General features: G+C 30.2%; 2 protein-coding genes and 1 pseudogene across 2 annotated transcripts; all 3 read left to right on the plus strand.

The window, feature by feature from the left end:
• Positions 1-242: 242 nt before the first annotated feature.
• Positions 243-560, plus strand: LOC130939249 (uncharacterized). Its single transcript, XM_057867369.1, has one exon. It carries the CDS (start codon positions 243-245, stop codon positions 558-560), a length of 318 nt encoding a protein of 105 aa, XP_057723352.1.
• Positions 561-6,996: 6,436 nt separating this feature from the next.
• On the plus strand, positions 6,997-10,653 carry LOC130939250 (coniferyl alcohol acyltransferase-like). Its single transcript, XM_057867370.1, has 2 exons — positions 6,997-7,428; positions 9,687-10,653. Exons 1-2 carry the CDS (start codon positions 6,997-6,999, stop codon positions 10,641-10,643), a joined length of 1,389 nt encoding a protein of 462 aa, XP_057723353.1. The 3' UTR covers positions 10,644-10,653.
• A 6,138-nt stretch (positions 10,654-16,791) lies between these two features.
• LOC130939251 (coniferyl alcohol acyltransferase-like) overlaps positions 16,792-24,082 on the plus strand; it is a 33,620-nt pseudogene continuing 26,329 nt past the window's right edge.

Raw genomic sequence — 24,082 nt, forward strand, 5'->3', positions numbered from 1 at the left:
TAAAATTCTAATTATTTTAGCACTTTGCCACTTATATATATATATTTCAATCCAATTATTCCATCTTTCAATCTTTTATCTTCCGCACTTAATCTAAAACCCCTTTCTTTCTATTCAATTTTAATTGGGCTTCGTCGTTTTATTCTCGAACCCTAACCCTAGAACCATTATTCGATAACTTTTTTATTCCAATCGAAATTGAAATTGATTTTCGGGGGAGCTGAATTATCGAGCGGGGAACGATGTCTGCTGCCGTGTGCGGAAGCAAGAGATCTTTCTTCCAAGAACTTGCCCCTTCGCCGCCACTCTCCAAGAAGCTACGTTACTCATCATCACCGATTCGATTCGCTCCTCACCTTCGAACTCTTTTCCCTCACATGGATGAGCTTGTTCTAGAGAGAGCACTTCAGGAATGTGGCAATGATCTAGATGCTGCCATCAAGAGGCTGAACGAGCTTTGCTTGGGGACCACTGATGAAAATACTGGAACTGCCGAAGAACCACAAGTTGAAGTTAATGCAGATACAAATAAAGCCATTTCCAGGACATTTCCCTCTTGATGTTTTTTAATTACACAATGGAAATATTAGGAATAGAGACACTCTAGCTATTATCTAAATTAAAGTGGTACAAAAAGTATAATTTTTTTGTAGTTATTTTTTATTATATTATTATTCTTCAAAATATGGATCTTAGTTTTCTTAAGTATTATTTCGTTCTATAAAAACAAAAAACTGTAAATTTACATTTTTATCATATAATTTACTTTAAGAATATGTCATCATAAAGCCAGCAAAGTGCTGAATTTTTTCGTTGAGTCTAAAGTTCTGTCATTATTAGTTTCTTAAGGGGGATCGGAAGGTAGCAATTGCATTTCATATGCTGTCAATCCGACTTAGAATTTGATGGTGTAAGATTTTTCAATTAATTCAATTATGGCAATTTCATTAAAAAAACATATGAATTTAATAATAATCAAATATCTCTTCTTGTTGTTGATTAAGCAATTGATTATGCTTGGTTTGATTAATTCAAGCTAGAATTATAGTAGTGTATATAAACTTTCATAATCTGGATTGTGGTAAAATCAAATGTTCTGGCAATTGTGATTTATTCTATACAAGTTTTTCTATTAAATGCTCTTGTTATTATTTATATTTTTACTGCATTCTAAAGCATAAATTAAATCAGCAATACAATTAAATTGTATCAATCTAAATAATAGTTGAAAAAGCAAATTGAATACTTGATAATTTTTCATAAGAACGATACTCTACCATTATTTTTATTTCTTGAAATGGCTAGTGCACTTGCTATTTAGTGTCACATTCAAAGTATGTCATTTGGTTAAATATAGTAATATCTTATTGGGTTTACAAATTATTATGCAAACTCTATCTACGTAGCTTATTATGCAAAATTTGTCTCCAAGAGAAAAATAAAGTTGATAACAAGAATAAATTAATAAAAAATTTTATAAAAAGAATGTAGAAGATTTTTATGGAAAGACTAAATATTTTAATTTTTAAAACATTTATTGAACAAAAACTTTATAAAAAGCGTCAAAACATTTTAAATAAGTAAAAGCATTAACGAGTATTATAAATACACTTGTTATTATTATCATTTATCAAAACGTTTATATAATTTATTTCCAAAATATCAAAAGTATAGCAAAACTTTGATCTAATTATTTAATTCCAAAATATCAAAAGTAGATCTAAAAATATTATAACTAAAGATACAAGGCATCAATGCATGTTATTCTGAGTAAAAATGTAAGATCAGTGACAAATGCGCTGGAAATAAATCATTGTAGATTTTTTTGGTAAAGTATTGTTTTGATAGTCAACGTTTGAGATAAATTTTATTTTAGTTCATAAAGTTTGAATCATCTTATTTTTATTTCATAATATTTAAAATGATATCAATGTTATTTTATTATCAAAATTTTTCCTAACAATTAACAGATTTAATATACTATTAATAATATTTTTATTAAAATTACATTTGCTCATATCAGAAAAAGAGAATAAAAAAATGGAATTTGAACTTGTTAAAAAGGTAAAGGTGGAAGAAGAAAATTGAACAAAAATAATTTTAACAAAATATTATTAATAATATATCAATTTCATTAAGTGTTAAAAAAGAATTTAACGGTGGGATAATATTAATACTATTTTGAACGTTTTACGATAAAATTAAGATAATTAAAATATTAAAAACCAAAATATATAGGATTCACTCTCAACGTGAGAATCAAAAGGGTACTTTACTTTTTCTTTTTTTTTTTCTTTTGAAACTCAGCCAAATCTGAAAATTTTCGGTAGAGATATTTTTAAGGTACAAACTAAAAAGCCAAAGGGAAGAAAAAGACGTATTCATTGCTAGGTAATTCTTTCATTTCAAATAGTAATTTTAATATTTGTTTATTTTTATGTTTAAATAATAATGCATTTACTTTTTTTTTTCTCCAGTTCAGTTTTGCATAAAGTTTTATAACTTTTTTAATTTGCAAATAAAATAAAATTATATAAACACTAGAAGAAAAGAGATATATGTACCTTGAAAAATATATGATAATGTAAATCACGAAAACACACTTCATTTATTTTTTTTCCTTACAATCTTACATCATGTATGTACATTCATAACTGTTGTGCTGCATGCACGAGAGAAAAAATGAAGAATGAAGTGTGTTAAGTGGGGAAAATCTCAGAGAAATGGAATTTGGAAGTGAATATAAAAGGGGAAATAATATTTTATATCTTTAGAATTTATCAAAAAAATTTTAAAAATATTCATAATTTTTATTTTATTTTAATTTTATTTTAAAAAATTTTGATTTACATTAAATATATTTTTAACAGCTAATTTCAAAAAAATATTAAGATCAATCTAGCATGATAAATACATATGATTTATTTGTGATAAAGGTTATTTTTATAAGTTATTGTTGAATTAATTTTAAGTTTTTTGAAATATTAACCATAAGAGGTATATTTAATATAAATCGAAAATTTTTAAAATAATATTGAATTAAAATAAAATTTAAAAGTATTTTTTAAAATTTTAACAAATTTTAAGGGAAAAAAAATTATTTTACCATGTTGTGTAATCTGATTTAAAAAAAAAAATTATGGAGTTTAGAGCATTGAAACTTAAAAGTGAAGTTATCAAAGTGTTGTGTTGTTGTATGCATATGGTGTGACATGGGGTGCATGGATTCCAAGGGTTGTTTGCATAAGTGTTTATAAAAAATATTATGTCTTGCGCGTAAGTGTGCACTGTATACAAGAAATTAAAAGAATAAATTTTCTCTTCTTTTCAAATCATAACCGTGGAATTGTGGGAGTGATATGCATGTGTCATTGTTTTATTTATTTATTTATCTTTTTTTGGTATTTATATTATTTATTTATTTATCCTTTTTTTTTTGCAGTGTTTAGCTTAGTTTTTTGGTTACCTCTTGATGTTTTGGATTTTTCCTCAAGACAATTGTATATCTGATTCCAGCATGCAGCATAGCTTTCATTTTTTGGGGTGTCCATTTATGTTTTTTCTTTTTTTTTTAATTTAATTGTGCTTTGTTTTGAAAAAATACAATTAAAGTATAGAAGTATAGAAAGTAGGGGTGTACATGGCTCGGTCCGGTCTGAAAATTTGGTCTGACTCCGAACACTTTAGGGACTAATTTAGTGTGATTTCATCGGGTCTAGAGTCGGATAAAAGTCATAAAAAATAGATCCGGTCATTATTTCGTGTCGGGTCCGAGCCATAGCTCGGGTCACCCGAACTCGACCCAGTGACCCGGTCATCGTACACAATTAATATTTTGTGTTATTAGTGATGGATGATGGCTGTTCTTATGTGGAATTTAAATATTGTAAACTTTAATATTTTGTGTTATTAGTCATTATAAAATTATAAGTTAATGTTTTATGTTTAAAATGCATAAGATTTTAGACTAATGCATAATAGTATTATTTGTATTGATTTAAATATTTGGTGTTATTAGACAATATTAGTATTGATTATAGTTATGCTTTAATTTTAGAGAATTGTTGGTTCTTGTTATATTTTTTTAAGTGAATTTTACTATGTGAATTGTGAAATAATTGTTGGAGATTATGTGATTTTTACATGCTAAAGACCCGATTTTCACCCGACCCAAATGTGCGTAAGTTTCATCAGGTTTAGAATCGAGTTATGGTCTAAAAATTAGGTCCAGTTTATATTTTGAATTGAATATAGATTAAACCAAACTCAATGTGGTCTGGTCCATATACACCCCTAATAGAAATCTTTGTATTCTGGGTGAGTATGGTGAGTATGTATAGTATAAGACCAAAAAAAGTAAGTATTCTTTTCTTTATAAAATTGTCTTTGTTTAATTATTATTCATATAAATAATATTATCTTTATTGTTTAAATTAAAAAAATACAAGTATTATTTAAATGATAAAAATTCACAGAATATACCTGTAACCATTTTAAATGAACATATTATTAGGGTTGCAGTTGAATTAAGTTTTTATATTTTTGTATAATTAGACTCTTGAATTTAAGACGTCTTTAATTCAAAATATTAATTCTCACCCACAAATGATTTTATCCGAGTTTTCCTTAATGAAATTGGTGACGATTTTATTGTCTTTAATTTCATCTTTGTTATATTTTCGTTAGTCCACTTCAAGCACCTTGTGAATTGTGACAGTAGCGACTATATAATTTTGGCAACACTTAGAAAGATGTTAGTAAAATTAAATGTTAAACTTTTTATATTTTTTAAATTAAAATTTATTTTTAAATATTAAAAATTATTACTTTTATTTTAGCTAAAATTATATATTTACTAGTGGAGTCTATGTATAAATTTGTAAGTGACTATAGTGTCCACTAAAATCAGTCACTAAAGTTAGTTATCATTATAAAATATGTATTGGAATACAAATACACATTAAAAATAAATTAAACTACATATATATTTATACACAATATATTGATGACTTATTTTAGTAACTGATTTTAGTGTACGAATAATATTTTTTATTTATAGGAGAGGCTACAAAATTATTGTCAATTAAACTGCAATCATTTTTTTAGATTCATTGTGTGAAATTGATAATTAATAACTGTTAGATAATAATTTAATCAAATCCATTAATAATCCTTAGATAATAATTTAATAAAAAAACAATTACACGTGAATTTTCACCTTTTTGAAACCACCTCCATCTATTGGTTTTGCTGCAGTGTAGTGATAGTTACAATTAATCCTCGCAAGTCTCAACAACCACGTTTATGGAATTATATATATTCACATGTCTTTGTCCATACACAAGTAGTGTAAGGTATAACACCCGCCTATAAATACATGCTAACAAAACTTCGTAGCTCAAATTCATCAAATAATTAATGAGAAATTCTCCACATACAAGCATTTTTTTATACAAGTCTTTACAAGTTATTATATTAGCGCGTTTGAACGTTACTGCACGTTCTTCTTCCTCTTCCTCTTCTTCTTCTTTTCTTTCGTTTCTTACTTTCTCTTTTTCCTTCTTCAACCGTTACTGCACAATTTCACTGCACCGTCTTCTTCTTCTTGCTGCACATTCTTCTTCCTCTTCCTCCTCTTCTTCTTCTTCTTTTCTTTCGTTTTTTGCCTTCTCTTTCTCCTTCTTCATTTACGTGTTTTTCTCTTTGTTTTCTTTTTTCGTTATTCTTGATTTCCATTATTTTTTGATATCAAGCTCTGAAATCATTTTTGAAGAAGAAGAAGCAGCAGAATATGAGGAGGAGAAAGAGAAAGAGTTCTGAATTATGCATAAAGTGTCATTTGGGTGTATTTTCTATAATCGTTTGGGTGTATTTCTGAAGTTTCATTATTTTCAAAACGATTTCAAAGCTTGATTTCAGAAACCATGAAAATCGAAAAAAAAGAAGTAAGAATACCAGTAATAAACGAGTAAAACAACTAATGAAAAGGCAAAGAGAATAACGAAGAAATATCGTTTGGGTGTATTTTCTATAATCGTTTGGGTATTTCTGAAGTTCTATTATTTTCAAAACGATTTCAAAGTTTGATTTCAGAAACCATGAAAATCGAAAAAAAAAGAAGTAAGAATACCAGTAATAAACGAGTAAAACAACTAATGAAAAGGCAAAGAGAATAACGAAGAAATATCGTTTGGGTGTATTTTCTATAATCGTTTGGGTGTATTTCTGAAGTTCTATTATTTCAAAACGATTTCAAAGTTTGATTTCAGAAACCATGAAAATCGAAAAAAAAGAAGCAAGAATACCAGTAATAAATGCAAGTAAAACAACTAATGAAAAGACAAAGAGAATAACGAAGAATCTATCGTTTGGGTGTATTTTCTATAATCGTTTGGGTGTATTTCTGAAGTTCCATTATCTTCAAAACGTTCAAAGCTTGATTTCAGAAACCATGAAAATCGAAAAAAACGAAGCAAGAATACCAGTAATAACGCAAATAAAACAACTAATGAAAAGGCAAAGGAAACGAGAATACATGGAGGAAGAGGAGGAAGAAGAAGAAGAAGGAGAGAAAGGAAGAGGAGAGGAAGAGGAAGATGAGTTGTTCATAATCCACGGTGAGTGAAGAAGAAGAAGAGAAGAAAGGAAGAGAAGAGGAAGAGGAAGAGGAAGATGAGTTTTTTCATAATTCACGGGTGAGTGAAGAAGAAGAAGAAAGAAGAAGAGGAAGAGGAAGAGGAAGAGGAAGATGAGTCGTTCATAATTCACGGTGAGTGTAGCGCTTTGGAAACTAAATAACGCATTAAAAGACTCTAATGTGTAGCAACTTGTAAAACTTGTAAGTCAAAAAGACTTGTATGTGTAGCAAGCCTCTTAATTAATACTCTCAAAATCAATACCATCACCACTTCTATTATTATTGTTATTATTGCCCTCTAGTAATCCTAATATTGATATTTTGATTAGTATATTTTTCTAGCCTATAACAAAATAATAATGGGGGGTAATAATGGAAAAGAAGAAGTAGCGTTCAAAGTGAGTGTGACGAAGGAAGAGGTTGTTGCGGCGGTTTTGCCAATTCAAAACCATCGGTTACCGTTCTCAAACCTTGACCTCCTTCTTCCACCCGTTGACGTTGGTGTCTTCTTTTGCTACAACAATAATAACAACACAACGCTGAGCTTTGGATCAATGGTGGAGTCCCTTAAGAATGCATTGGCTCAGGTTTTGGTTTCCTATTATGTCTTTGCTGGTGAGGTGGTGCAAAACTCCATGGGTGAACCTGAGATTCTTTGCAATAACCGTGGGGTTGATTTTGTTGAGGCTGAGGCTGATGTTCACCTTCATCATCTTAACTTATACAACCCTGATGAATCCATTGAAGGAAAGCTTGTTCCAAAGAAGAAGCATGGCATCCTTGCTGTTCAGGTATATATAGTATGGGAAATGTTAAGTAAACAATGACTATCTTGAACAACATGAACAACTACTAATCAAATAAAAATATATTACACTCTAATTTAATGCTACTAATTTAAATTTACTCTTTTAACTCTATTAATTCATATTATTTATATATTGTTCAAAAATATTGTTGGTTACTTATACTTTTTCATATAATATTTATAAGAATTTTAAGGGTACTACTGGATACATCAGTGTTCTAAATAATTTTAATCATTGATTTTAATTATAAAAGATATATAATATATATTAATTAAAATTAATTGTTAAAATTATTAGAATACTGATATTTTAAATACATTTAAAAAAATTTTCATGGTATATTATAGTGTATCATATTTCTAAAAATTTAAGTGTTCATATATACGCTCTTTTAAAAATCTTAAATCATGAATGCTAGCTAGTTTTTTTTATCAGATATACATAACAGTACAAGTCATGTTACATAAATATTATAAATTAGTTATTACCACTTACCAACAGGTCATCTGTATAAAATATATTGAATAGTTTTATATCTATAGTTATAAAACTACTTATAATCAAATTTCATAAAAATATAATTAAATTAAAATATTTACAACTAAAATGGGAATAAGAGTAGTACAAAATGTGTGGTGTAGATAATTTTTTTTATTCGTAAAGATATTGATTATTTTAAGATGAAAATTTTTGTTTAATTATTTTTATATAAAATTAATAATTAATAATTTTTAAATAACAATTTAATTAAATAAACTAAATTATCTAATAATTTTTAGTTATCAACTTTACAACCGTTTAGTTAGTTCAGATATATAGTTCTAATGCTGACAGCAACTATATATACATTATTATAGAGATTTATTATACACAACTTGAGTTTCATCAAAGTGTAATCTATGCATCTTGGCTGAGGGACAAACTTTACTATTTCTCTTTTATAACTCTTTTATGCCCTCTCACGTTCCTGCAAGTAAAATATTAGGGATTAAAGTCATCTTTTTAGATTCTTTATCTTTTAATTATTTTTATTTATTTTTGTCTTTAATAAACCCAATTGTATTCTTTTTATTATGAAATGAATACCTTTTGATTTAAAAAAAATAATGGACAAATTTCACACATATACTATAAAAAAAAAGTAGAATTGATAATAGGCATTGAACATGTGATGAGTTTGTACTTTATTTAACCATAAAAAATATTTAAAGAATTTTGTATACATTTAATCTCAAGATTATATATTTAAATGGTGAAAATCGTCATTGATATAATTATGGAGCCACTTAAATAATAAAGATGTGAAAAATATCTTTTTTTAGATATTTTTTAAAAATTAAAATTTAACATATATAATTAATTAAACTGTATTTTTTTAAAATTAAAATTAGACCGAATAAATCAGTTTAGCCAAAAAATTAATAAATTTAATTTTGAATTGGTATAAATTAATATTTTTTTATAAAAAATAACTATAATATTTTTGTTATAAAAAATAACTAAAATACTTCTATTATATTATATGTACATGTATATTTTAAAAACTTTAAATCCTAACTGTATGATGATAGAGAAGAAAAATGCTAGAATTTACGATTCTCAAAATTAATATATATAATAAAAGTATTTTAGTCATTTTCTATAATAGGGATATTATAGTCATTTTTTTATAAAAAATAATATTAATTTAGACCGATTTAAAATTCGATTCACCATTTTTTGGTTAAATTAATTTATCTGACATAATTTTGATAAAAATAACACGATTTAATCGATTATATATGTTAAATTTTAATTATTAAAAAAATCTTTAAAAAAATATTTTAAATATCTTTATTAGAGTGACTCTCTATAATTATTAGGTTAAATTGTGGATATTACATTCTTTAGATGCGACTCTTTTTTAAATTTGATGAATGTAAAATGCTTAGGCACCAGATTATCTTTTATATCTTATAAAAATATTTGACAATAAAAATATTAAAAACATTTTCATACCTTGCAACCATCAATTGGCATATAATTAAATGGAAAAGTCTAGGGGCCAACAATTTTATTGCATTTTGGCTAGTATGTAACCTGCAGAAAAAGGTGAACCATTGGATGAAATCTTACACCAATCTCACACCATCAAATCATCATTGATCGCTAGTTGATAGCTACCAATCACAAATATTGGTGGACCCTAACATTACTCTAATTATATAATATAATCAATAGAATTTAGTATCTAATTGCAGGTGACATCTTTAAAATGTGGGGGGATAATAGTGGCATGCACGTTCGATCATCGCATAGCAGACGCACACTCAGCAAACATGTTCCTAGTCTCATGGGCCGAGATAGCCCGGCCCATGAAGCCCACCACCGCAGCACAGCCGTGTTTTCGTCACTCCCTCCTCATCCCTCGACGCCCTCTTTGCATCCAGCCTTCCCTGGACGCCATGTATGTTTCCCTTCCACCACCATCTCATCAACTCGAACCCAATAATTTCAACTCACTCATAAGCCGGATATATTACACCACGGCCGATCAACTCAGCCACATGCAATCACTTGCAAGCTCATCGGATCCTATCAAGAACCGCACAAAGCTTGAATCTTTCACCGCGTTCTTGTGGAAGATGGTTGCCATGGCTACATCCTCCTCCTCTAGCGAGAAAAGGCTTGTTGCCAAGATGGGTGTGGTGGTTGATGGAAGGAAGAGGCTCAAAGAAGCTACGATGGATGATTATTTTGGTAATGTGCTTTCTATCCCTTTTGGCGGGAAAGCGGTGGAGGAGTTGGTGGAGAAGCCGTTGAGTTGGGTGGCAGAAGAGGTTCACAAGTTTCTGGAAACGGCATTGACGGAAGAACACTTCCTAGGGCTCATTGACTGGGTGGAAGAGCACCGTCCCTCACCAGCGTTGGCCAGAATTTATTGTGGCAACACAATGGATGTGGGACCCGCTCTTGTGGTGTCTTGTGGTCAAAGATTTCCAGAGTCAAAAGTTGACTTTGGTTGGGGAAAACCCGTGTTGGGATCATACCATTTTCATTGGGGTGGTGATGCTGGATATGTGATGCCAATGCCAAGTCCTAAGAAAAATGGTGATTGGGTGGTGTACATGCACCTTCTCAAACCCCACATACATTTCATTGAGTCTATGGCAAATCATGTCTTTAAGCCCTTCACTTGGGACTACCTCAACCATTAACATTACTTCATCATTTGTTGCTTAATTAAATTCGCTTTCGTTGCTGATGTGGTTGTAGTAATTAACAATATAATAAAAATGTTTTTCATTTATATAAAATTTCAGCCATTATTTTTATAGTGGATGTCATAGTGAAATAAAAGGATCAAAGTCACGATTTTATATTTTTTCCCCAAAATAAATTTATAGAAAATTTACGTATAAAAAAATTCTTAAATTAAAGTTGTCAATATTTTATGTATATATATATATATATATATATTGAAAAATATTTTTCATTATATCACTCTTCCTAAAATTAAGTTTAATAAAATAATAAGAAGGAGATATACAATGATTATAATTAACACATCTTTTTAGATAAGGAAGAGCACAATTTATGTTTGTCTTTTAAATTTATGTAATTACATTCTTTTAAATATAAAGACATAAATATATTGTTTAGAAATTGCTATGCGGTTGATGTAAACACATAATCCATTCTAACCAGCCGCAGATTACATGCAAATGGGAAAACACAGAAATTGCTAGAGGCTGTCGCGATTTTTATTTATTGGTGTTTGGCTATAAACCCTATTGGTAGTAGCGGTTTATGTGTATTGAGACTCGTGCATAAACCGCTAGAGACTATAGCGGTTTATGTGGAGAGTGAATACCTATATAAACCATGGAAGATAGCCACAGAATACTCATTTGGAGTCATTTTAAGGTTGTTTAGAGAGAGAAAATTCTAGAAAAAGGTCAGAGCAACTTAAAAGCGGGTCTGAGGTATCTGAGTGCCAACCTCCAGCTGAATATCATGGCAGACGAACAGTGCTTGTACCGACTGAACGGTGTTGCCCATATTGCTGGTGCCATTGATGACGATGACAGTTATATTTTATTTTTTTTAGCGTTAGCATTTGTTAATTAGAAAAATTGTATGTAAGGTAGAGAAACTAGAATTTATAGTTTAATTCTTATAGTTTAAAATTAGGCTTTGCATGTTAGGATGTAGAATGTAGTAGAGCTATACATACGAATCGATTTGGATAGTGATTTTTGTTTCATTAATTTCCAAATATGATTAATTAACTGAATTTATTTTTCTTTTATCAATTTTATTTTTTATGTTATTGGTTTTTTTTGGAATTTTTATTGTTTATGCTCATATGAGTCTTTTTTTATTATTTTTTTTTATATTTTACAATTTTTTTTATTTTTTTTGTTTTAACTTGACAAAATTTTATAATTGTGCTTGTTATTTATTTTATTTATTATAATTATATTATTATATTTTTATGATATGAAGTATTATATTCACTATTATCATATTTTTATAGTTGTGGCTGTTATTTATTATATTTATTATTATATTATTTTTATAATATGAAGTTTTCTTTGATTTAACGTTTGACCAATAGGTTAATAGTTTAATTATTTTATTATTTTTTTATTTGTTGATGGTTTAAGAGAATTGTTATTATTAGATAGGGGGATTCGTCGTAGATAGTAGAATTTAATTGTTTCGTGTATATTTTTTATGTTGTGTGCAGCCAATTAGGTGTATCTACAGTATGAGACGGTAATAAAATATGTCAATGCATGAAAGGATCATCCCGTAAACCGTTGTCTCTAGCGGTTTACGCACGTGTCCCTATACACATAAATCGCTACTGCCAGTAGCGGTTTATGACCAAGCATCAATAAAGAAACTGCGACAGCCTTTAGTGGTTTCTGTGTTCCCCCATTTGCATGTAATCCCTTGCTGGCTATATATGAAATAATGTATTTGCGTCTTCATGTTTGAAAGAATGCAATTTCGTAAATTTAAAGGGCAAACAATTTATTTAGGTAAATTGCCCTAAGGAAGAGATATATGAATGATTATATTTAGGTAAAAATTTAAGTACAATCAATTTTATGTAAAGTTGACCGTTGAGAACTATTAGATAAAAATTTAGTCAAAAAAATTGACTGCATCTAAATTTTCACATTTTTTCACCTGAGATTATTTTTCAGAATTGTATGAATTTTGCATAGATTTTTTTATTTATTTATTAGTCTCATGTTAAAATAATTCTTTCTTTTGAGTTTAACAAAGAACTAATTCTAAATTTTTAGGTCATAAAAATTCTAATATTTTATCATAAAATATATTATTTTTAAAAAACTTAAACCGATAAAAAAATACATAAATTATTACATCTACATGCAACTTGTAAATTTGTTGAGAAAACACAAAAGAAAAAAGCTCGATGTAAAGATACTTTTAACCAACTCAGCGACAGGAAAAAAGAAGAACGTGTTGCTGGGGAAAAAATTAATCAAGAGACGAAAGAAGAAGAAAAAGAATAAAGAAAGCAAGAGAATAAGAACGAGGAAGAAAAAAATAAAATGATAGATATGTAATAGTGTGTTTCATGCTTTTGTTGTGTTTCATTATTTGCATTTGGCACAACCAACTTTATTCGAAAATCTCATCCCATGGTGTTAAGAATGCTATGAACCACTTAGCAGAAGCTGCATCCATAACCACACAACATACAGCATGTATGTATATATGTATATATAGATATAATTTTTCCTGGTCATTATTCTCTTGGGTCCTCCAACATCCTTAGTTTGGGATGCAAATTAAACAGAATGATGATGTTGACGACACTTAGTAAAGTGGTATGGGTGCTCGATAGATTAATACTCATCAGCAACTACAACCTTATACTCACTAAATGTTTGGAGCCACATGATTCCATGAACTGTTTCACTCTATTTCTATGCATATGTTTATTATTGACGAAACAATACATTAAATAATTAAATTGTGAAATTTATAATACTTAATATAACACAGCATTATATTGAATATAATTGACTTATATAGTATACCTGCCTATACAAGTATTGAACGTTTCTTTTGGTGATATGATAATATAATAATTTTTCCATAATATATTAAGTTGTAATGAATAGTCAGTACAACGAATCACTTTTACTAAAAACAGTAATTAGAGAAACTTCTCATCACTATACGTAGTCCACATGCATGCATATATACTCATTTTATATTATAAGTTATTCTGATGATGCTTAAAAAATAGTGTCTAATATTTTAAAAAAATTAAAAATATAAAAATAAATATTCAAAAGACGTTTAAAAAGTTTTTTTTAAAGATGTTTTTATGTTGTATTTTAATTGGTTTCTATATAATTTATTCGGTATTTCTCATCACATGTTATTAAATTTCTCAAAAGATTTTCTTCCCAAAAACAATAAAAAATATTTAATTTGGACTAAAACAAAAAAAGTAATAGATTAACTATTAGATTTTTTTTAAAAAATTATTTACATAAAAAAATATATCACATTCATCAATATATATATATATAAAACAAGCTCTTAAAATTTTTATAAATAAAAAAATAATTAATTTTTATTCATATAATATATAAAATAATTACTATATTATTATTATATTATACATTAAAATTTACTAATTTAAATTTTATTTTTATTTTTAATATAAGCATTAAAAATAAATAAATTTTTTATAACAAGATGTAATGTAACAAAATATATATAATATTAATTAATTTTTAAAAAATTCTGAAAAGATGGTCTTTTCTAATAAAGTGTTATTAAAAAATTAACATTATAAAAACTAATTTCAACCAATATGATATAATAGGTTATTAAATATATTTAATACAAAACATATTGAATATAAATTTTTATTGAGTTTAAATTTTAAATAATTTTTAATTAAATTTCGAATATTTTTATTTTAAAGAGTTAGAATATTTTAACATCATTTTTTTCGTATCTTTTTAATTGAATCTTTGATTTTTTAAATTATAAACCTTATTTATAATTAAGAGTAATGTTTTAACACCACCAATTAGTCACACATATAAAAATACAAGAACAATTCTATTGTCATAATTATAATCTAACTTTATAAGCAATACAATACAATGAAACTATATATAAGTAATATAACTAAATTTTATCTACATTTATAGTCATATTTCATAAATAATATAATTTAATTATATTTATTTTTATAATTAAAATATGAATAAAAATACAAAAAATTATCAGGATGGTTAATTTTTTTTGTTTATAATTTTTTATTATTTTTGTTGTAAAAAGTTTAACTATTTTAATAATTAATTATTTTTTACAAAAGATAATTGAATAACACAAAAAAGTCTTATTAAGAGTAATTTATTTATATATGATTAAAAAATAATTGAATAATTATACACGGTAAAAAATTAATATTATTAAAAAATAAAACTAAAATTTATTTTAAAATTAAAAATAAAGTTTATTTAAAAATAAAATTAAAAAATCATGGTTTTTTTTTATTTTTTCCAAAATTTATCTACAAGTAATTCTATAAATATTTTATGATGAATAAAAATATTAAACTCGTACTAAAATTTATTCTAATAAAATTTATTTTTATTCTACTAAACGTTAAATAAACTATTGAAAAGAATTTTGTTTCCTTCATTAGAGAAGAATGATAAACTTCCATACTTCTATTATGTTATGGCAATAATTTAGCCTGTTATTTTTTAATGTACATAATAATAATAATAATAATAATAATAATAATAATAATAGTAAAAAACAAGTATATCACAGTAAAAAAAAAGAAGCACGTCACCAAATAATTTATCATCCGAATTATATATGAATCAAATTGATAATATGAGGACTAACATTACAAAAATTGATAACAAGGTTAGGGACTTACAAAATATTTCTTAAGATCATAGAAAAAAAATGTTTATATTTGTGTGATATATAAAACAATTATCATATTATTATTATTATTATTATTATTATTATTATTATTATTATTATTATTATTATTATTATTATTATTATTATTATTATTATTATTATTATTATTATTATTATTACATATATATATATATATATATATATATATATATATGAGCAAAAAAAGTCTAATTGTTTTAAAGTAAAAATTTCTTTTAATATTTGATTAAATGTTCTTGTATTTAGTATTTTTTTTTTGGCACTTCCCCTTAGTTAAAAATATAATCATTACAATTTTTTAGTTATTATTGTCAGGGGTGTTTACAGATGGGATATAGCTGAAATTTCGATCTAATCCGCACTAAACTTATTAGATCAAATTCGATATTCGCACTTTTTATGTTTGGATCAGATATCAAATATATTCATAAAATAAAAAATATTAAAAATTTTATTTTTATAAAAAAAGTCAATAATTTTTTTTGTTTACTTTTTTAAACATATTTACTTCTATCTGATTAGAGTGTGGATCCGATTCAATCCAATCCGATCATCTTACAGATCAGATCATATCCTCAAATTACAAATCAGATACGGATAAATACTATGAATTTATATAGATATGATCTAATCTATGAACACCCCTAACTACTACTATAGGTTCATCAGCAACTACAACCTTATACTCACTAAATGTTTGGAGCCACATGATTCCATTAATTGTTTCACTCTATTTCTATGCATATGTTTATTATTGACGAAATAATACATTAAATAATTAAATTGTGAAATTTATAATACTTAATATAACACAGATTGAATCTGACGATGTCATATTAATATATGGAAAAGTCTAGGGGGTCAACAGTTTTATTGAATTTTGGCCAGCATGTAACCAGCAGAGGAAGGTGAGCCATTGGATGAAATCTCACACCAATCTCACACCATCAAATCATCATTGATGGCTAGTTGATGGCTAACAATCACAAAAATTACTGGCCCCTAGCATTGCTCTTAATATATTATAAAATTGTAAGGATTTAATTACATTCAATTTAAAATTTTAGAACTACAAAGAAAATTTTATTTTATTATTTAAAGGTATATATATGCTTTGGAATATAATTGACTAAGTTATATAGGGGACATTGGAATATAATTACATTGACTGAGTTATAGTATACCTACCTATATAATTATGGAAAAGTCTAGGGTTAGTAATTTTATTGAATTTTGGTCAATATGTAATCAACAGAAAAATGTGAGTTATTAGATAAAATCTCACACTAATCTTACACCATTAAATCATCATTGATGGCTATTGAACGATTTTTTTGGTGATATGATAATATAATAATAATATATTAAGCTGTAATGAATAGTCTTAACCTGTATAACCCTGATGAATCCATTGAAGGCAAGTTTGTTCCAAACAAGAAGCATGGCGTCCTTGCTGTTCAGGTATATCTCTATTTTAATTTAGAGAGATTTGATATATATTTTTTCATTATAAAATATCCTTCATTATTGTATATGTTAATAAAAAAAATTGTTATTTTAAAGAGTTTAATTTATTTGATGTCTTAACGGTATAAAAAATCTATACAATCAAAGAATCAGATTCATATATTTAAATAAAAAATTTGAAAATTAAATTAATTATTTTTACTAATTTGACAATACATGCATTATTATTAAAAAAATTACTTTTAACGATTATTTATTTTACTTTTAGTAGTAATAAAAATAATCATTAATATATTTATTAATAATTATTAAACATTAATTCTCTTATACTTTGTTATTAAAAAATTTTAACGATAATTATATAATTGTCAATAAAAATATTTGTAATAACTCCAAAAATTATATAATTTTTATTATAACATGTAGTAATTACAATAAAAATTTCATTATTCTAAAAATATAAATTAAATAAGATATATAGTGATCATTATATTATTATCATTAAAAATAATTTTTGTTATATAATATCGATTAATTATTTACATAAAATTCTTTGAAATTATCAATGCATAAACTTTAAATATATTTACCATTTTGATAGATTTTATATTTTTATTATTACTACGAACCTTTTATTTAATAACCGAAAGATAAATTATTAATAGACACTATTTTGATTAATCTTATATTTTTGTTTTTTTTTTATTAACAACGGGGCTAAACGCCAAAAGAGGATAAAACTAACCAGAAATTATTCTGGTGTGAACGTTCCTACGGCATCAGTAAAGAAATGCAAGAAAATACAAGGTGGCAATGAAAAAAAAAATGACAACCATAGCTTAAACTATAACCAAAAGATGCCAATTTATCGGCACAAGAGTTTGCTTCCCTGAATTCATGGTGAAGAGTCCAGCTGCTGAGTCTGATGCACCTGATCTTTATTGCTGATACAAGAGTTCTTACCGAATGTAGGTTACCCAAATCCTAAGAATATAGCTGCACTGCTACCGCTGAATCAACCTCAATTTCAACATAGGAATGTCCCAAGTTAATGATTAGTTCAAGGCTGAAGAGTATGCCCCAAAGCTCAGCTGCAGTCACAGTGCATGCACCCAAATTCGCACTATAGCAAGCTAAGAACTGACCATTGCTGTCTCTAAGGATACCACCACAAGCTGCTCTGCCATCCTTACTAACTGAGCCATCCGAATTCAACTTGATAAAAGGAGGAGGAGGTGGCTGCCACTTAATGAGCTTCTCTGCAAAAGTCTCCACTCTTCTCCTAGATCATATAGACTCAGAATGCGCCCTGTGATAGTCCTGTGCCATATACCAGGCTATTTCATAAATCTTACTTTCATCTGGGACTCTATCATTGTCAAAGACAAAAGTGTTCCTTTGAAACCACAGGAAGTTTAAGGTACTAGTAAAGAGGAGGGGTCATGGAACCCCTTTGAAAGAAGATTGGATAGATAAGTTCTCCATCAACCAAGGGATAAGAGGTTTGGTGAAGAAATTCTCCGCATCCAACCTGTCATCAATGCTCTTCCATGTTCTATATGCGACTGGACAGTCCCGCAAGACATGGAGCAAAGATTCTAAGTTGCTGCCACAAACACCGCACAAAGCAGACTGAGCTATATTTCTCCGAACACGCTCCTCATTCGTAAGAAGTGCATTATTGGCTACCAACCAGCAGAAACTGCGAAGCCTTTGAGGGGCTTCCAACTTTCATATCTGAGTAAAAAGGCTCGTATTCTCAGAACTAGCAGGGGATGCAAGGGCATAACAAGCTGATTTTATGGAGAACACCCCATTCGGTGTTAGCATCCAAGCAATCGAATCCTCACCTAACTCTACTTCTGGTGGCTTAATAGAGGCAAAGATGGAGAGCCAATCATCCCCCAAATTGTAACCGATACGATCATAATTCCAATTATTATTCACCACATAGTCACAGACTTTTTCATCTCTCATGTTCGATGTTACCTCTGTTTGGGCAAAGTCCATCAAGCAATGAACACCTGGGATCCAATGATGCTTCCAAAAATTCACGGTCTGACCTGAACCAATCCTCCAGATAAGGTTCCTCTCAAATTGTTTCCAAATGTGAGAGATACCTTTCCAAGCGTTAGACATACGTTGAAAGGCTTCATCAAAGGGATGGTATTATCACCACACCTATATTTACTGCGGAGGACTTGTACCCAGAAAGAATCCCTATTATGAATTAACTTCCAGGCCAGTTTCATCAGATTTGCATCGTTCATCACTATGGCAAATCTAAACCCCAGGCCTCCAGATTTCTTCGGAGAACATAACTTTTTTCAGCTAAATAAGTGAATTTTCTTACCAGAGTTATTACCTCCCCAAACGAAGCTCCTGCATATACTGTCAATCTTATCACAAACCCTCAAAAAAATTCTCATGGTTTGCATAATATAGATTTGTGTCTATTAGCACTATTTATGCTAAAGAAAAATATAAATTTTCAATTTAACAATGGGTTTTACAGAAGAAACAATTTCCATTTGATCCTATATATCTAATAGAATATTATAGATTGCTATATTATATTTATATGAAAAATGATAATACTTATATTTTGGTTTGATTATTGTAATTAAAGATAAATTTATGCAGGCAACTTCACTAAAGTGTGGTGGGTTAATAGTAGCATGTAGTTTTGACCATCGCATCGCAGATGCTTACAGTGCAAACATGTTCCTCGTATCATGGGCCCAATTATCGCAGCCCACAAAGCCCACCATCTTAACTCATCAACCTTGTTTTCGTCGCTCCCTCCTCAGCCCACAACGCCCCCCCCCCCCCCCCCCCCCCCGCCTCAATCCACCCTTCAATTGACCGCATGTATGTTCCCTATACGGATCTACCCCCTCCATCCAAGCCCGAGCCCAATAACAAGCCCGATCTCGGCCCAGTCATCAGCCAGTTATACTACATCACCGTTGAACAATTCAATCACATACAGACACTTGCAACCTCAAATAGTGCTAGGCCCACAAAACCTGAGTCCATGTCAGCGTTCTTGTGGAAGTTGGTAGCTTCAGCCGCTATTTCCTCCGAAACTGTTTATGGTAAATTATGCACAATTTAATTACTTTTATAACCTTATATTATATACATGATATACATGTACGAACTTGCTTGGCTTTATTAAGAAATTACATGATAATTAACTGTTTATCTGTTTTATTCTTGCATTGTTACTACAATTTATATTTGTCAAACTAATAACAAATTAACTATCCTCAATAGAAAGAAAGAAAAAAATATATATATATATATATATATATATATATATATATATATATATATATATAATATATAAGTGCGTACATTTCACAATATTAGTGACTTGGTGTATATCAAAATTTGTAACCGTTATTTTAAAATATTTACACCTAATCAAATTCATTTAGAGTTTAAATGAATATTTAAATAATAATTTTTTTATTAACATGATAATATATAATTAAAATTTTAAAATTTTTTACAAAATATAAAAAACATTTATATAAAGACCCTTATCTTGTTAACTAAAGTTATCATATTTTTATTAATAGAAAACATATTTCATATATATTTTTTTTGTATGAATAATGTTAAGTATACATTAAAATCAATTATTAATATTGTTACGTGGGGTAACCGGAGATAATGGGTTTGACTCGTTAGGTTGACCCAATCGTTTGTGGAGAGAAATCTTCGAAGAGAATCACGCTCCTAGGCTTCCGTCCGACTTGTGAATACGAGTGAATGGGGGTGGTACCTGCAAAGACACTCCAATGCCTAAGTCAGCAAGGGTGTAAGCAGGTCTAGAGAGTATTGGGGCTTAGAGATACCTAAGGGATGTCAGTGTATTTATAGTGGTGAACCAATAACCACCGTTGGAGTAGTTCCACTTTTCAGGGTGTATAACCGTCCCTTTATCTTAGGGAGGTTACGATATGGCTTCTGGAAGTGGGTAAAGAGATTTTAGGGGCGGTTACTCATTTGAATGAGTGTTTATCTGCCAGCCAATCTTCGTCCCCGACTTCTTTGGGATAAGTCGTGGTGAGAACCGACTTCGTCAGGAGTAGGTCGGTATAGGGCGAGGCTCAATCCTTTGGATTGGGCCTTTCGTTGGGTCCTGGGCCTTATCATTGGGTCAGGGTATGAACAGTGCCCCTACTCGAGCCCAATTTCTTTTAAGACTTGGGTTCGAGTATTCTACTCGGGGTCGTAGCCGACCTAGGAGGGAACCGACGTGATCCTTGGGAACCGACGTGACTTTTCGTGGCTTTTGATTTTCACAGTTACGTCTAATCAAACGTCGCGTCCGTTAGAGGTTCGCGTAGGGATTGATTACCTTGGTAACGGTGCACTCATTAATGACCGCTTCTGTTTTTACCATTATGCCCTTAACGTGTTTATAAATACTTTTCCTCTCTTTCGTTGTTTCGTTTCTGCGATTTTTTGCTTCTCATCTGTTCGTGGGGAATTCTTGTTTGAAGGCTTTCATCTTCCTCTACCTTTTTCCAGGCAAAGGTTGGTTCTTTCTCCCCTTCTCTTTTACTAGGTGCTTCTGTTTGCATGCTTTTACTTTCTTAGAGAGAGGAGTTTACTCTGTAGGCTTCTGTTTGATTCCATGTCCCCTTAGAGACCCTGTTCTTGATCTTTTTCTTTTTTCCTTTGTAGGTTTCGCTAATCCTTTTTAGGAAAAGAAAAATGTCTTCCATAGAAATTCTTGCTCAGTGGGTCGATGTTACTATTTTAGGAGAGGAACCTTTGGTTGATGCCGAATTTATTACCAACTTTTGCACTCACCACAAAATTTGTACTTCTGAGGAGGATGAGCCGAAGTACGAATTGGTGGTCCCGGGTCCGGAAGACCGGGTTTGCTTCGGGAGGGCTACTGAAGCGGCTCCTTATTTCTTCTACATGTATGAGAGCATGGTTACCCGTTTGGTTGTTTTTCTTCCATTTTCTGACTTCGAAATTATTGTCTTACGTCACTGCCGAGTTGCTCCTACCCAACTTCACCCCAATTCCTGGGATTTTTTGAAAATTTACCAGTTTATTAGTCACGCTTTAGACTTTCCGACTTCCTTGAGGATTTTCTTTTATCTCTTCCACATGACCAAGCCCTTCAGTGGGCTAAACAACAAGCAACAATGGGTGTCTTTCCGAGCTATACAAGGTCGGAGAGTTTTTACCCTTTTTGACGAATCCTTCCATGACTTCAAAAATTATTTTTTCAAAGTTCAAGGCATAGAGGGTCACCACCCCTTTTTCTTAGACGAGAGTTCTTCCCCTCGCTTTTCTCTATACTGGCTAGAGGCCTCCCCCTGTGAGAAATATGGTTTGGATGACCTGGATGAGGTGGAGGCAGCCATTGTGGGGTTCCTCCGAGAAGTGTGGGGGAGGGCCCCATATCTAGATACTAAGAAGTTTCTCCAGGGACTCCGACCTTTGTCCAAACACAATTAGGTAGCCTTTACTTTGTTTATGTTTTCCGACTTTGTTTCTTCCGACTTGTTCTTCTGACTATTAATTTGTTTTGAACAGAGATGGCGAAAAAGAGTTCCAGTGAATCTTACCAGAGAGTCCAGGAGGCCAAGGCGAGGTCCCGTGCTAGGGCTGGCGGTGCCAGGATAACTAGCTCTCCTCTTCCTCCTCCTCCCCCTTCTTCCCGAAGTTTGGGGACTCCTTCTCAACCATCGTCATTTCCTCCTCGACTTCTTCTCAGCCGCCCCCTCCCCCCCGACCTTCTCCTGATCCAGAGAAGAAGAAGCGTAAGACTTTAGAGTCTATCTCTTTTTTTGAAGGTGAGGCTAAGGTGGATGCTCCTGCATTTATCCGAAAATACATCTTTCTCCATACCCGTATAGGTATGGATGATGTTTCTATCCAGAACTACCTCACTATTCTGGCTCAGCAGAATATCAGGGGGCGGCGGTGTGCACCAAGTTTCTTGATATTTTTGAGAAGACTCCTCTTAGCTCTCTGGGTTCAACCTCGAGGGTTGAAGAGTTGGAGGAAAGGCTTCTCATATATCAGAAAAATGACAAGAAGTTGAAGGAGAAGGTCGCTAAGTTGAAAGAGGAGAGGGATGGCCTTCGGGAGGGCTTGAGGAAGAAGGCGCAGGAGAGTTATTCGAGCTTGTTCAAGGACCTCGTGGTGGTAAGGAAGGACTTGTTGAATTCTCGGAATGCTTACGCCGAGTTGGAGGATTCTATTGCTGAAGGAGCTGAGGAGGCCTGGAGGATTTTTAAGGAGCAAGTCGGAGTCCTTGCTCCCGACCTGGATCTCTCTCCTTTGGATCCCGACAAGGTCATCATTGATGGTGCCATAGTTTCTCCTCCTACTTTCGAGGTTGTCTTTGAGCCAGATTTGAAGACTCGGGGGCAAAGAATCATTGAGTCCCCTCCTCGTCCAAAGGATGCTCCGAGTTCCTCAAGGTCTCACAGAACCTCCTCTCCATCTCCTACAGACACTTCTCTCCCTGGTCCTGATGGCGCTCCGACTACTCTTCCCGACTCTGGTGGTGATGTTCTCTAAAGAATTTGTTGGCTATATGGGGGCCCGGCCTGTGGGTCCCCTCTTTTTTAAACTCTCTTTTTTTATGTTTGTAGTGGTGACTTGGTTGACATTTTTCTTGGTCTCTTAAGGCCGTAAACAAAAAATACTTAGAAATACCCTTTTTTGGATAAGGGTTTTAGTTACCTTTTGGTGTGCATGCTTTTCTGATTTTGGCGTTTTTGAAAAACCCCTTTGATCTTTTGAAAACCTTTTTCTAGGCTGTCTATCCCTTTTGAGCCTTTTTGTTTTAAGGGCTTAGGACAGCCTTTAGCTTTGGCTTTTTAATAGGTTTTTCGATCTCTTTTTAGTATTTCTTATACTCAATTTTTTGATTCATTGAGTTCCTATGACTTAGGTTATTTTTGCGATGCATTTTTTTCTCCTACTCGGTTTTTCATCTCGACTTATGAGTCGGAGTGTCTCCGAGTTTCTTACAATCAACCTTTATAACCTCTTTACACCGACTTGTACCTCGTCGTTTTATCCTGACGACCATCTAGGTCGGTTCATGGGATTTTCACGCTTTGTCGAGCTTAAGTCGGCGCGTTTCGTAGAAAGAAAAAACAGACGAGAAGGAATTTATAAGAGATATTGCAAAGAATCTTTATTTATT

Source organism: Arachis stenosperma, chromosome 7, assembly GCF_014773155.1.
Source record: "Arachis stenosperma cultivar V10309 chromosome 7, arast.V10309.gnm1.PFL2, whole genome shotgun sequence".
NCBI classification, from domain to species: Eukaryota; Viridiplantae; Streptophyta; class Magnoliopsida; order Fabales; family Fabaceae; genus Arachis; species Arachis stenosperma.